The 14,912-nt window shown below is 36.7% G+C and overlaps 1 protein-coding gene and 1 long non-coding RNA gene across 2 annotated transcripts in view; both read left to right on the forward strand.

Moving 5' to 3' along the window:
• LOC137017036 (uncharacterized) overlaps window positions 1-2,685 on the forward strand; it is a 33,126-nt gene extending 30,441 nt beyond the window's left edge. Inside the window, exon 3 of the long non-coding RNA XR_010894544.1 lies at window positions 2,186-2,685. This is a non-coding gene — a long non-coding RNA (uncharacterized lncRNA). The remainder of the gene's footprint in view (window positions 1-2,185) is intronic.
• A 389-nt stretch (window positions 2,686-3,074) lies between these two features.
• On the forward strand, window positions 3,075-10,252 carry LOC137017035 (SLAM family member 5-like). The gene is made up of 4 exons (XM_067380931.1): window positions 3,075-3,683; window positions 3,844-4,158; window positions 9,330-9,611; window positions 9,687-10,252. Exons 1-4 carry the CDS (start codon window positions 3,635-3,637, stop codon window positions 9,842-9,844), a joined length of 804 nt encoding a protein of 267 aa, XP_067237032.1. The 5' UTR covers window positions 3,075-3,634; the 3' UTR covers window positions 9,845-10,252.
• Window positions 10,253-14,912: the final 4,660 nt, after the last annotated feature.

A 14,912-nucleotide genomic window follows, 5' to 3' on the forward strand; every position in this document is an offset into this window, starting at 1 on the left:
CGAAAAGAAAAGCTGCAATTTCAACATGTTCAAGCATCCAGAATTATAGCCACGTTAATAACGTTTGTAAGAAACCTGATGGTTGATGTACGCAATAGCCGCAGTGCTGTCCGAGCTGGCAACTCGAGGCAATTGATATGCCAATTTAGTTGAGACCCTGCCCACAGACCTGATACTGCATGCCCATTGTACGTGGCTCCCCACCTGAGATAGGAGATCCTCTGCCCGGGGGCGAGTTTGGTCTTGTCCAGTTGACCCGAAGACCCAACCGGCTGAGGTGAACTAACACCATGACCCTGTGTTCGCATAACTGCTCCCACGAGCTGGCCAGAATGAGCCAGTCGTCAAGGTAGTTGAGAATGCGAACGCCCTGTTCCTTGAGGGGAACAATGGCTGCCTCCGCAACCTTCGTAAAGACACGGGGCGACAGGGCCAGCCCAAAGGGCAGGACTTTGTACTGATATGTCCGACCCTCAAATACAAACCGTAGAAATGGTCTGTGTTAAGGCAGAATGGAGACATGAAAGTATGCGTCCTTCAGGTCGATCGCTGCAAACCAATCCTGGGGACAGATGCATTCGAAAATGTGCTTCTGCGTGAGCATCTTGAACAGCAGCCTGTGAAGGGACTGATTCAGGACACGCAGATCCAGGATTGGCCGTAGCCCACCACCCTTCTTGAGTACAATGAAGTAGGGGCTGTAGAACCCTGACTTCATATCGGCTGGAGGGACCAGCTCGATTGCATCCTTCGCCAGGAGGACAGCAATCTCCGCCTGTAGAAATGGTGTATTGTCTAGGGACACGTGAGTATAATGGACACCACTGAACAACGGGGGAGGCCAGGCGAACTGAATCGCATAGCAGAGTCTGATGGTACGAATGAGCCAGCGGGATGGGCTGGGAAGCGCTAGCCTGGTTTCCAGACACCGAACCAGTGGGACCAAAGGCACCATAGAGGACCAAAGGCACCATAAAGGCACCTGTGTGGCACATGGCAGTGAAGCAGAGTGCTGGGACCCGACTCGGACGGTATAGCGGCCCGAAGTGGGGTCAGACTCTGTGAGGTAGCAGTGTGTATGGGAGATGGCACATGGGAGGTGGCTTCGACCAACACACTGGGACCTGCTGGCGTGAGAGGGGGCTGAGAGTGGCGAGGCAGGGCCTTGCGCACTGACAGCTGCGCCCTCTTAGGACCTGGAGGATTGTAAAACTGCTCTTTTTGTGAAAAAGTGGGTACCGCTGGACTCCAAAGAGCCAGCGGCGGGACAAGACACAAATTTGTGATCCATTTACCGTAAGCCAGACTATACGTTTTGAATGCTTATATCAAGACGTTGATGCTTGCTTACAGATCTAAATAAATTAGATTAAAATGAGTAAATAAAGTTTACTCAAAATCTGTAAAAGAATTAAAACAACAAAAAAGAATAAAATCTAGAGGAAACTAAAAAAGTGAATAAATTAGATTAAAATAAATAAATAAATAAATGGTATTACAATAAAATTATAAGTTATTAGTCTATTAAATATATTATAATAATATGATTATATTATAATGTTTATAATAAATAACATTTATATTTAAATAAATAAATACATTTATCAGTATTATTATAGTGAGTAGAAAATAATGTAACTTCAGAGATATTTTAAGATTTAAAATATTACATTTTCCAGTATATTAAATGGGCAGATGCATTTTAAATTTCAGGATGTTAGTCCTAATTTCCTCATATTTCAGGATCCACTTCTAAAAGTGTGGAAAGCCTGATTTAGAGGATTCACTGCTGTATTTTAAAGTTGTGTGTCAGCGGACTAATGTTTGTGTGTCTCTAAATGAAGGTCTACAGTGTAAATCCACAAACACATCTACTGCTTTATCAATATATGTTGTGCTGCTGCTGTGTGAATCATTAAACACACACACACACACACACACACACACACACACTAAAATCAGACTGAAACAACACAGACACACACCATACACTGAAATCAAAGATCTTACCGATTTATTTCTGTTTCTTCTGTTGAATGTGGGATCAGCATAAATGATTTCTTCTGCTCGAGTCTCTGTTTCAACAATAATGACAGAAACAATCACTCAGTGAAATGATGTTTGAGAATTATATACATACAGGAAACACTTGCCTTCTCTGTGTGTGTTTCTGCATTTCCTGCAGATCCAGAAGATCCCGACAGCAGCAACAATCAACAGAGATCCAGCAGCAGCAGCAGAGATCAGCACTGTCCGAGAGACTGAAAGAGACGGTCATTAGTCCAGATCAATGTGTGCAGAAACACCAGATATCATCAGTGAAGTACCTGCAGCACATGTGTGACAGAGCTGAGTGTTGTTGAGCTGTTGAGTCTGGTTTCTGATGGGATTGTTCAGCACACAGCTGTAGGAATCATCCACACACTCCAGATGGAGAAGAAGATCAGACCGGCTGCTGAGATCAGACACTCTGATGCTGGAGAATACACTGTTTCCTTTGAACCAGGAGAGAGTCACATGACTCACATTCACAGCTGAACACACCAATGAACATGATGAAGATGATGATGAAGAGTTTAGTGAAGAGTTTCTGCTGATGACAGGAACAGGCAGATGAGCTGAAAACATGACAGAATGAATCAGATTCAGTAGAAATCACTGTGATCTTCTGGATAAAATGATCAGCATCATCACAGAATTCTCCATCATTTTATCATATTCTCAGTAACATTATCTGCTGAATTTAGTCCACAGATGTAACAGGATAGTAATTCTCTCCTCACCATAGACAGTGAGATTGATGGTGTTGATCGTTGTGTCTCTGGAGACTGTATAAAGTCCAGAGTCTGTGGTTCTGCTGTTGATGATGGTCAGAGATCCAGTCTGATGATCCAGTTTCAGTCTGTCTCTGAATCTCCCTTCAGCACTTTCCTTAAAAAACTTGCTCTCTTTGTTTTTCTTCACTATAGCTATGAGAATGTTTCTAAACTTCCACTCGATCTCTTCATCTCTGTGTATTTGAGTGAAACTAGAGTTCAGAGAAACTGATTCTCCCTCAGTCACTGACTCTGACTTCACTGCATCAGCAACAAACACACCTGAACACAAACACACATAATCATTCAAATTAATTCTTCACTCATTTCAATATACAGTCAATGAAAGGAGCAGCAGCATCAACACAAATATCTGACTATATTAATCTTATACAACTGGAAAATATTAATGAATGATGGAATAATGTGTTTAAATGATGAAATAAAGTGAAGTGAGGCTATAAAAATACTCACCAGCCTGACACAAGCACAAACAGATGAAAACAATCATTTTATGAAATAATTTGAAACAGAGCTGTGATAATAGTCGTATCCTGACACTCGTGAAAACGTTGAATGTTTCTTAAAGCGAATGAATCTGCGGGTCTGTTGAAATGACAGACTAATTCTGTTTTGAGAAAGAAAAAGTTGTGAAACTTAAAAGAATTACTGTAAAGGTCAGTCTGTGTGGGAGGAGCTACTGGACGAGTTTAACTGCTGGATTTCTCTGAAAATCTTCATTACACACTGACAGAACAATCGACATTCGCAAGAGTGCAGGACTTGATTATTATAACATTTCTGAAACTGTTAAAAAAATGATTGATACATTAATTTTCTTCTGGTTGTTCTCCTGGAGTCTGACTGGTGAGTATTTTTATGGCTACAGTTCTCTTTATATTATCATTTGTCCACATACAATCTGATCTTTATTAATAATATTGTCAAGTTTTATCAGACTAAACCTTCATAAATACTTCTGTGGAAAATGAAAAACTCCAAATGTGGTGTGTGTGTTTGTGTTCAGGTGTGTTTGTTGCTGATGCAGTGAAGTCAGAGTCAGTGACTGAGGGAGAATCAGTCTCTCTGAACTCTAGTTTCACTCAAATACACAGAGATGAAGAGATCGAGTGGAAGTTTAGAAACATTCTCATAGCTATAGTGAAGAAAAACAAAGAGAGCAAGTTTTTTAAGGAAAGTGCTGAAGGGAGATTCAGAGACAGACTGAAACTGGATCATCAGACTGGATCTCTGACCATCATCAACAGCAGAACCACAGACTCTGGACTTTATACAGTCTCCAGAGACACAACGATCAACACGATCAATCTCACTGTCTATGGTGAGGAGAGAATTACTTACTTTATATACAGTCCTGACCAAGGTTACATACATCTTGCAGAAACAAAATGTTTGTTATTTTTGTTATTTATGTATACTCAAAAAACAAAACAAAACAAACAACAACAAAAAACAACCATGGATCATCCACTGAAAAAAAATATTTGTTGGCTTAACATCCATTACTTATAAAGATACACATATTAAACTACTGTATATATATATATATATATATATATATATATATATATATATATATATATATATATATATATATATTCAGAACATTTCAAGCTACAAATTCTAAAACAAAAAATGTAAACTAAAAGGTAAACATAACAGTATGCGTAAAGTAAATGAAAAAAAAAAACATAAGTAACATCAACTAGCATTACAACTCAGATAGAATGAAGTAAACCTGACTTAAAATTTGAGGTATGTGTAAACTGCATTATATGCAAATATTATATCCAGCCAATTAGAGAAGCTGGAGCCATTTTGAAGTGATGTGGTGAAGACAGCGAGAACTGTGTCAGGTAAACTGTCTTTTAAAAAATGAAATAAAATATTAGATCTTGACTTTTTAAACATTCATAAACATTCATTATTTTTTAGATGGGGGTATTCCTAAACTAAAAGCACAACACAATGTTTTCTGAAGCACGATGTGGTGAAGATGATGAAAGGAGGTAAGCTAAAGTTTAGCTTTATATTTACAAAATAAAACAAATAGTTTGAACTGCTGCAAATTCTTCAATAATCAGAAAAGTGGGTAGCACTTTATTTTACAGTACGTGTACTTTCCTAGTACATATATAGTAATTATGTTGTACATACAGGTAAAAGAGTGGTAACACAAGGTACTTACCTGACATGTATGTACATGGGAACTAATAAGAAACACTGCTGTACTTTCCAACGGTACATACATGGTAACTACATTGTACCTATAGACAAGTGTTGGGTAATAACAGGCGCTTACTTATAGTGTCTGTATATGATAACTAACAGACACATTACTGTACTTACTAACTGTATGTACATGGTAACAATGTAGTATTTACGGACAATTGTGGGTAATAACAGGCACTTATTTATGGTAACTAGTAAGACATATTGATGTACTTACTAGTGGTATATACATGATAACTTTGTAGTACTCACAGACAAGTGTGGACACAAATAACAGACACTTACTTACAGTGTGTGCATGTTAACAACAGTACAAAACAGAGGTTTACCAAATAGTGTTTTCTCACTGATGCCATTTAAAAAACAAAATTCTCAAGAAATAAAGTAATTGTTTTTCTGCACTATGTATGTACTTTATGTAGTGTTTTATGAACTGGTAATGTTAAATTGCTCTCCACAACAGAGCACTTTATTTTTAAAAAAGTGCACTTTATTTTAGTGCACAGTCCTTACTAGTTAATATGCTTAAGCTTATTATTATATAATAAGCAGAATAATAATATAAGAATATATAATAAGAATTGAAAAAGCTAGTCTAATCATATTTTAAGGTTTGTTCAATACTGTTGTTTTTCTCTCCATTCATCTTAGTGTGGACAGTTGTGCAACAATAGCAGGATATGGATCCTGTTAGAACAATTTCCGAAGGTAACATCTTTTGTTAATTTCACACTTGACAAATTGTCTTTGCCAAAAAAAAGAGAGAGAGAGATTTAAAGATATATTTTTCTTGGTCAGTTTAGATATAAAATCTTGTGTGTATCCACCATGAAAATCAACTTTTGTTTTATGTACTTCTCAGCCTAAAGCTGTGGAAATACACAGAGAAGTTGATTCAGTGTTTAATGGTGTACCTCTATGACAATGATGATCTCATCAAGCATCAGCAGGTGAGTGTCTGGAATACATTGAACACTATATATGGAAGTGGTTTTTAATCCTGGTCTTGGTGACCCCTGTTCTGCACATTTTTGCATCTCTACTTTATTTAACACCCCTGATTCAGATATCAGTTCGTCAGGAGAGAGCTCCATGAACTCAGTTGAGTGTGTCAGATAAGAGAGACATAAGTCCCATTCAACAGTAATGGGGACGTAAGGTATTTTCAGCATTTACAGGGGATGATTGGTGATTTTATTGCTGACCGAATCCAGAATGTCAATGTTTTTCTCCCACTACCCACTTTAAAAATGCCTGACCAAACTACCTACTGTTTTTTGACAATTACCAAGGTCATGTGGTAATTTAATGCTGTCCGAATCCACATCTCTGAGTTTACAAAAACAAATTGATACAAAATTCACAGTTTAAATCCTTTTTGCATTGTATAAGTGTTGAGCTTCGCTGTAATTTGCATCCATTTAGAAGATACATTTACTACAGAAATGTTGGAAAGTATTTAAAAAAAACAATATTTCATTACCGCTCCACACAGCGGAGGGAAGATGTTAAAAACAAAAGAAGAAAGAGAAATAAAGCACATAACATTTAAAATGGGCCATTATTCTGGCAGCAACAGGTGTGCAATACCATTTCACATGTTCATATTTATATATAATTAAATAAAGTTTTGCGTATTTGGCGTGCTATAATGAACTAGAAGTGAGGGATACTGATAAACTCTCAGATGAACAGAAGTCAATCTGCTGAATTTATACCTCTTGACATTGGTTGAGTTGATTAACTGAATGCTCTCCACCTGTGCTAATTAGTTTAATTATCTGAACTTGCTCCTCCCGAACTTTGTTAATAAAACATAATTTAAAATATGTATTATGTAGAATCGCATGCATTAAAAATATAAACAGCTTTATGCTTAGATCATGTAAATAAGAGGCTACATTAACTTATTCCTGCTAATTTCCCTATTTTTATAATGACATGCATCATTTTGTGATAAAATGCAATACAGAAAACCATTTCAAATATAGCACATCTATTTTATTATTTTCAAGCAGATTTAAATAATCAAATAATAAATAGGATTTTATTACACTACATATACTATTCTCATTATTCCAAGCATATGACATTTCACTGACCGCGTGAGCAGCGTGCATGTTCCACAAAACTCGATCCTCCGCTGTGAATAAATCTTTACAGACGTCCACATGAGAAAGAGCAGTTCAGAGAGATAGCTGTTTCTATGAAATTAGTTTGATTTCCACCACCTTGAAAGTTGAGCTTCAAACTAGGGATGCTAACGATTAATCAATGATTGATCTATTGATCATTAGTAATTTAATCGATAAAACTTGTCAGTGATTGATCATTAGGGTGAGTGGTTTCCAGGTTAACGATTAATTGATTATTAATTTAAATGATGGTGGATCATGGGAATTTGTGTAAATTAACATCCCTACTTTAAACCAAATTAAATTTAAATCAACTTAATAATGGCAGTAAATAAATTTCACCCCAAATAAAACAGAAATGAAACAAACTGTAACATTTATTTATTAAATATAAAGGTGTTTTCTTGTTATTTAAAAACATTATAACTTATTTTGTTTTATATAAATGTTTTACAGTGGGAAAAATATAATACAACCTGGAACTACAAACTTGTTGTAAGTAAATATGCATTTGCTGTTTTTAGGATGGTCATGGTGACTTTGAGGAACTGGAACAGCACACACACACTGATCACGAAGGTGGATTCATGGATGATGAGAACTTTCTTTTTGTCAAATTGTCATGATTTTTTGTTTCAGACTATATAAGTTGCTGTTGTTTCCAGAGTAGCATTGCAATCTCTGTCAAAAAAACCTAAAATGCTTAATTTCTGTACTAATTGTTGAAATGCTGTCCAAAAATTAAGTAAATTGCTTTGTTTTTTGCTAATTGTATGTTTTGTGTTTATTATAAGACATTTAATGTTCTGCAAAATGTTGAGTAAACAAATATATTTAAGTACCTATAACATTTTTTTTTTTGTTTTGTTTTACATAACACTGCTTCAAGTTGGATTTACTTAAAAAGTGTGGTGCAAAAATAGTGCATACATATTTTAAGTAAATCCAACACAATTTTTTTGCAGTAATGACACAATATTAATAACCACTTATATGTAAATTTTTGAACAATGTAATTTTTTTTTAAAAGAAAATTAGCTATTATTTTCTCTTATGGTTTATGTCAGTCGTATGTCAGCTCTTTTACTGTGACTCGCCTTTCACAGGATTCGTACCCAAGGCTTTCTCATATCCATATCAGTTGAGTTACCGAGCAAGCTTGTTATGTCAGGAAAGCGAAACGTATGAAGCTGGTTATGTGATGCAAAGTTCAAAATATATTTGTTTACAAATCGTACACTTTGGTAAAAAAGCGTTTTGAAGTCATAACAACATTGTGCAAGGAGATGTGAAAACGATAATCTGACCCTGTAATCGTAACTGTGTATGAAAAACTGCTTGCTGTTTTACTGCTGTAACGAGACAGGACATGACATGGGATCCATGTGCAGGCTTTACTGAACAGATCTCATGGTCAAACAAGCAATGGTCAAACAGTGGCAAAGGTACGGCAAAGGATAGACCCATACATGGTCGAAGAACAGGCAGTAAGTTAGAGCAGGCAGATGTCAGTCACAAGTCCAGGAGAGAGCAAATAGTCCAAAGGGCAGGCAGCAGAGAATCGTAAACGGAAAACAGACTGGGTCAAGTGTGGGTGATTTCTGATTGGTGGAGTGAGTGCAGGTGATTGGCAGGAGGGATTATGGGAAATGGAGTCCGGGAATGACTGGAACTGTGACAACTGCCTCTAGCCTTCATTTCTGTTGGAAACTGCAGTGATATGTACGTATTGGTGCATATTTTGGCAACTCACGAAAACGTTCCTACACTATCTTGTAAACTATTGTATTCAAAACAGTACTAAATAAAAAATAGCATATAATTTCTATGATCCCTTTTATTTTGGTTATTAAAAAAAAAAACATTATTTTGAGCATGACAATAAACAACATTTGAAGACTTAAGATGCAAAAGCCTCTACGTGCCATCTAAAATTTTCTCATAAAATTATCATTTTCATCAGGCTCCTGTGTTTAGGTTTAGTTATTTCACTTTAACGGCAATTTAAAGGATGACACTTAGAAGCTTTTTCATCTGAAGTCTTCATTTTATAAATATCAATGCAGTGTCAAATATCACAGCAATTTTATATACTGAATTAAATTTATTCTCCAATATTTTCCAGCTCGTCTGCCTGTTCCTGTCATCAGCAGAGACTCTTCACAATGTTCATCGTCATCATGTTCATTGGTGTGTTCAGCTGTGAATGTGAGTCATGTGACTCTCTCCTGGTTCAAAGGAAACAGTTCATTCTCCAGCGTCAGTGTGTCTGATCTCAGTAGCAGCATCTCTTTACATCTGGAGGTGGAATATCAGGATAAAAACACCTACAGCTGTGTGATCAACAATCCCATCAGCCATCAGACTCAACATCTCAACATCACTCAACTCTGTCACACATGTGCAGGTATATCAGCAGCACTATATATTTTTCCACACGCTAAACAATATTTCTATTTTAACATTGCTTATGTCTCATTAGACAGTATCCACTGTTGTGGCTTTACTGAAACTGTGATCCGATTGGCTCTCTCTGCTCTGGTGGGCGTGGCTACTGTGGTTGTTCTGGTTTATGACATCAGATCCAGAAGTCTTCAACAGAAGAAGAGCGTCCAGAAATATCCATCAAACTCTGATTAATCTCTCAGGAAGAATTCTTAAAATTAAAAGAACTCTTTTGAGTAAATAGCATTCATAGATAGATAAAGAAAAGGAGGATGTCTTGTGTTTCCAGACCTGTAGTTACAACATCTACCAGCAATAGGATCTACTGAAAATACATACAGTTTAGGCCTATAGGTGAAAATTCTCTACATTTTAAAAAGTTCAGTCACTAGTAGGCGCTACAACAGGGTCTGTATGAGAGACTACATTTTCTTCATCAGAATTCAATCCTCACTTCAGTCCTCTCACATTTTTTGGCAGAACAACATGAGCACAGATGATGGTTTAGACCTGTTGCACTCATTATATTTCATAGTTCTATAATCTTCAAAAATGTTTAAAATAAACAAATTTAAATGTAATTGTTCATTATTAAAAACAGAATTTCCCATGCAGTGGTCAGTTTCTGCTTCACACTTCATCTCTCTCACACATTCACATGCATAAAAGCAGAAGTAACTGCAGCTTTTGACACTTTTAGCTTCTGAGAGTTTCGGTGTGGTGAAAGAATACTTATCAATGTTTATTTTATCAGAAGAGCAATAAACTACAGTGTTAATCATTAAAGTGTCTCTAAACAAGGGGTCTCCAAACTTGTTGCTGGAGGGCCACTGCTCAAATCCAGTTCAAATTAAAACAAAACTAATCAAGTATTTCAGACACACTGGAAACTTCTAGGCAAGTGTTTGAGTGGAACTAAACTGCAGTTTCATTGTTTGAGGGATTAAGAGTAACACTGACTGAACCAAACAATGATTTTAACAGCTGAAGGACAATGAGTGGCATATAAGCTGAAGAAGAGAGTCAACAGACTAATGTTTACTTGAGCTATCTTTTCAACTTTGAGAGTGACTGTGGTCAGTATTTTTTTAGAACATTAACACATTTGTATGTTATATTTTAATCGTTAAAATTTCCAATAATCAGCATTCTCCACTAAAAGTGATCAGGCAGTGATCAAAATTGCTCATAACTCCTAAAGTTGCAGGAAGAAATCCTTGGCTCAAGACGGATTCATACTTTTTTATTTATTTATTTATTTATTTATTTTTTATCTTCATTTATATAGCACTTTTCACAATACATATTGTTTCAAAGCAGCTTCACAGTGACAATAGGAAAATTCTTATCCAGCTAAAGTTGGTTTTTGATTAAATCACTTCCATTGTAAAAATTGTTAATTATTACTTTAGGGGCTGCTTAAATGACACCTTTCCTACTGAAAACCTGAATACCTTTAATGCATTCTTGCCGTTTATTTACATGTTTGGTCTATAGGTTTGTGTGTTTGAGTATGTATGTGCGCAGAAGCTTTAGTCTTTTTAAAAAAGTGATATTGCCAAATTATAATACAGAAAAAAATTGTTATGTCCGTAGATCTGTGCGAACAGGAATAATTTTGATAACTTTTTATCTAGGGAAAGGAAAAGGGGAATGGGCCTTCGCAGGGGATAGATTAGTTGAAACGTCAGGACTGCGTTATCATCATGTCAAGGCGCAGGTCCTTCATCCCATCTGGATACGGCCTGGATCTGGCAGACTACGGCAAACCTTGGGATAAACAGAGAGAGTAATATTAGTATAGACGCCATTCTTCTTCTGATGTAACGAGTACATCAGGTGTTACGGGAAGTGTTTCCGGTTCTGGCTGACCTAATCTATGCAGCTTAACAATTTACATGATTTGAATTATAGAATCAGATAATGTGTTATATGTATGCAAGTTTAAAGAGATGTGTTTTTAGTCTAGATGTAAACTGACAGAGTGTGTCTGCTTCCCGAACAATGCTAGGAAGTTTAGGTGCTAAATAGGAGAAGGATCTACCTGCCTGCGGTTGATTTCGATATTCTAGGTATTATCAGCTGGCCTGAATTGTAAGATCGCAATAAACGTGAAGGACTATAATGCATTAAGAGCTCGCTTAGGTACTGGGGAGCTAAACCATTTAGTGCTTTGTAAGTAATTAGCAAGATTTTAAAATCTATACGATGTTTAACAGGAAGCCAATGCAGTGACGACAGAACTGGGCTAATATGGTCATACTTCCTAGTTCTAGTAAGAACTCTAGCTGCTGCATTTTGGACGAGCTGTAGTTTATTTATCAAGCGGGAGGAACAACCACCCAGTAGAGCATTACAATAATCTAACCTTGAGGTCATGAACGCATGAACTAACTGTTCTGCATTTTTCATTGAGAGCATATGTCGTAGTTTAGATATATTTTTAAGATGGAAGAATGCGGTTTTGCAGATGCTAGTAACATGCCCTTCAAATGAAAGATTGGTATCAAAGAGCACACCCAGGTTCCTAGCTGACGACGAAGACTTAACAGAGCAGCCATCAAGTGTTAGACAATATTCTAGGTTATTATGTGAAGAAGTTTTTGGTCCAAAAATTAGAATCTCAGTTTTTTCTGAATTTAGTAGTAGGAAATTACTGGTCATCCATTTTTTTATATCAGCTATACATTCTGTTAATTTAGCGAATTGGTAAGTTTCAACAGGGTGCAAAGAAATATAGAGCTGAGTATCATCAGCGTAACAATGAAAACTAACGCCATGCTTCCTAATGATATCTCCCAAGGGCTATCTAGCATAAGGCAAGGTCATATTCGAAGAGGTATTTTTGGGAACGGTAACAAATATAAATCTATATCTCTTCAGTCAGATTTCAATCCTCAAATTCACCATGACACAAGGAATCCATATACATTAAGTTCCTGATTTTCTGACAGACTGTTCAAAGTTATTAGCATTTTTCAGATCTCATGACCTGTAGGTTGCGCTGTTCCCAAGTTTGGCATGGAACCTCAGATCATGGTTTCGGATAAGCATACCAGTTTTGTTCAAAGTTTGACCAACATTGTAATGTTTGGGATCGAGACGACAGGGTGGTAGATCCAAATGCAAGCTTTATTAAAAGAGCGTAGTCAAACAAACAGAAGGTCAAACACCAGCAAACAGGATCAGGAGAGACAAGGCAAAGAGTCATAAAAACAGGCAAATATCAGGGCAGGCAGCAAACGATCATAATCCAAAACTACAGGCAGGGCAAGAAATACGGACAAAGAAACACTTGTCACAAAAATCATGTTTTTTCAATCAAGAGTAGACATTAATCCTGTTATCAGCATGATCACAGAGGGTTTTTTCACAGCCTACTTGACTGAAAGGCCTCATTATGCGGCACATTATGCAGATCTTTTGTCTTCTCAGGTGTAAATCACAGCATCATTCATGAAGATTCATGCCTCCATGCATACAGTGTTTCTTGACAAAAAGTGTGTTACAAAATCTAAATAGGCAGGATAATTTTTAGTAGGCAGGATAATTTTTTACATCATTTTGAAGCAAAAACTCTAGTCTACAACCTCCAATACCCAGAAGTCGTGTGAACACAGATTTATGAACACTGGTGATCCTGTATTCCTACCCCTAAACCTAACCCTACCTAGGGAAATGATAAATGAATAACACTGATGTAGAAGCAACAATTCATGATTTTAAGCCTAAACTTGACATAATCTGTAAACTTGACCCTCAAATCTGATTGGTTGATTTGAATGTTGTTCCAGGATCAACAAAAATGTTGACCCAGGAACATGCTGAACTCAGCAATATCAGGTTATGCCACAGATGCGCTGATGTCAAAGGATCTCAGGAGCGACCGGGTTATTCAATGGAGAAATCTTGGAATATACGTCATTTATTCACTCTTTTGAAAATATGATAGAGAGAAAAACTGAAAATGATCAAGACCGGTTGCAATTTCTTATTCAGTACACCAGAGGCCAAGCTCAAAAACCTGTCAAAAGCTGTGAATATATGTCCCCATCTAAAGGCTATGAAACCGCTAAGAGGCTGCTTAAAGAAAATTTTGGAAATGAGTACAAGATATCGTGTGCTTACATGGAAAAAGCAAAGTCCTGGTTGGTTATTAAACCTGAAGATTCAAAGACACTGCAGGATTTTGCAATGTTCCTTAGAGCTTGTGGTACTGCTATGTCAGATATGGATTATATGGAGGAGTTCAATACAATATCTAACATGAGAAGCATCATACTTAAACTCCCATTCAAGCTTAGGGAGAAGTGGCGCACTGTTGCATATGAGCTGCAAGAGCAACGCGACTGCAGAGTAAAGATGTTGGATTTAATTGCATTTATTGAGAAACAAGCACGCATTTCAGCTGATCCAGTGTAGCGTCTGGACCAATCGGGCACACAAAATTATTCAATATATTTAATGAATTACCTATGAACTCACTTTATCAAAGTTTTGTGAACCCAACCCCCTTAAAACTGCAACCAGCACACAGGCCAACCTAGGTGTCCTGTTACAGATATATGGTACTTTTATGATCCGGAAGAATGCTGTAGAGACCAGTGACTCATTCTTCCTGAGAAGGACAAATAAACTCTCTTAATCATATGTATTCTCTATATAACCACTTGGGAAATATATAAACATGTATCCAATTTTCCCATCTCATGACTTTCCTTTTATAGGCTTTATTCTATGTATTAATTCTCTCTTTTGAACTATTTTGGTATTAATGTTCCATAGTTGCAAATGTATAGTTAACTGAGATCACATTGGTAGCATGTTTGGTATCTATGGACTCCAACTTTCGTTTCCTATTTGGTAATTTATGTTACATGTTACTAACTCTGTGACATGTTAGTATTATAAGAATCTAGAAGGTTATTCTCTCATTCATCCAATCCAGTGTCTTATGCTAATATCTTGCTACAGAACAAAGACTCGTAAAACTTCCCCCTGAAAGGGAAACTCCTTATTGGCTCAGACACCTCAAGAGGGTGTGACATCTTCACCCCTTATATTCTCAGATCAAACCTTTTTTTCTCTTCCTGCTCTTCCTCCTCTTCTTCCTTTTTTTACTGACAAATGCTGACGTCAAGATGACGCTTTAAGAAGCTAGAAGCTTCTAAGGAACCCCAAACTTGTGCCAGGCCTCGGCCTAGACCTTCCATTCACCAAAGATCCTCTGAATCCAGCCGGTTCTCTTCATCAAGACAATATC

This window comes from Chanodichthys erythropterus, chromosome 3 (assembly GCF_024489055.1).
Source record: "Chanodichthys erythropterus isolate Z2021 chromosome 3, ASM2448905v1, whole genome shotgun sequence".
Taxonomy (NCBI): Eukaryota; Metazoa; Chordata; class Actinopteri; order Cypriniformes; family Xenocyprididae; genus Chanodichthys; species Chanodichthys erythropterus.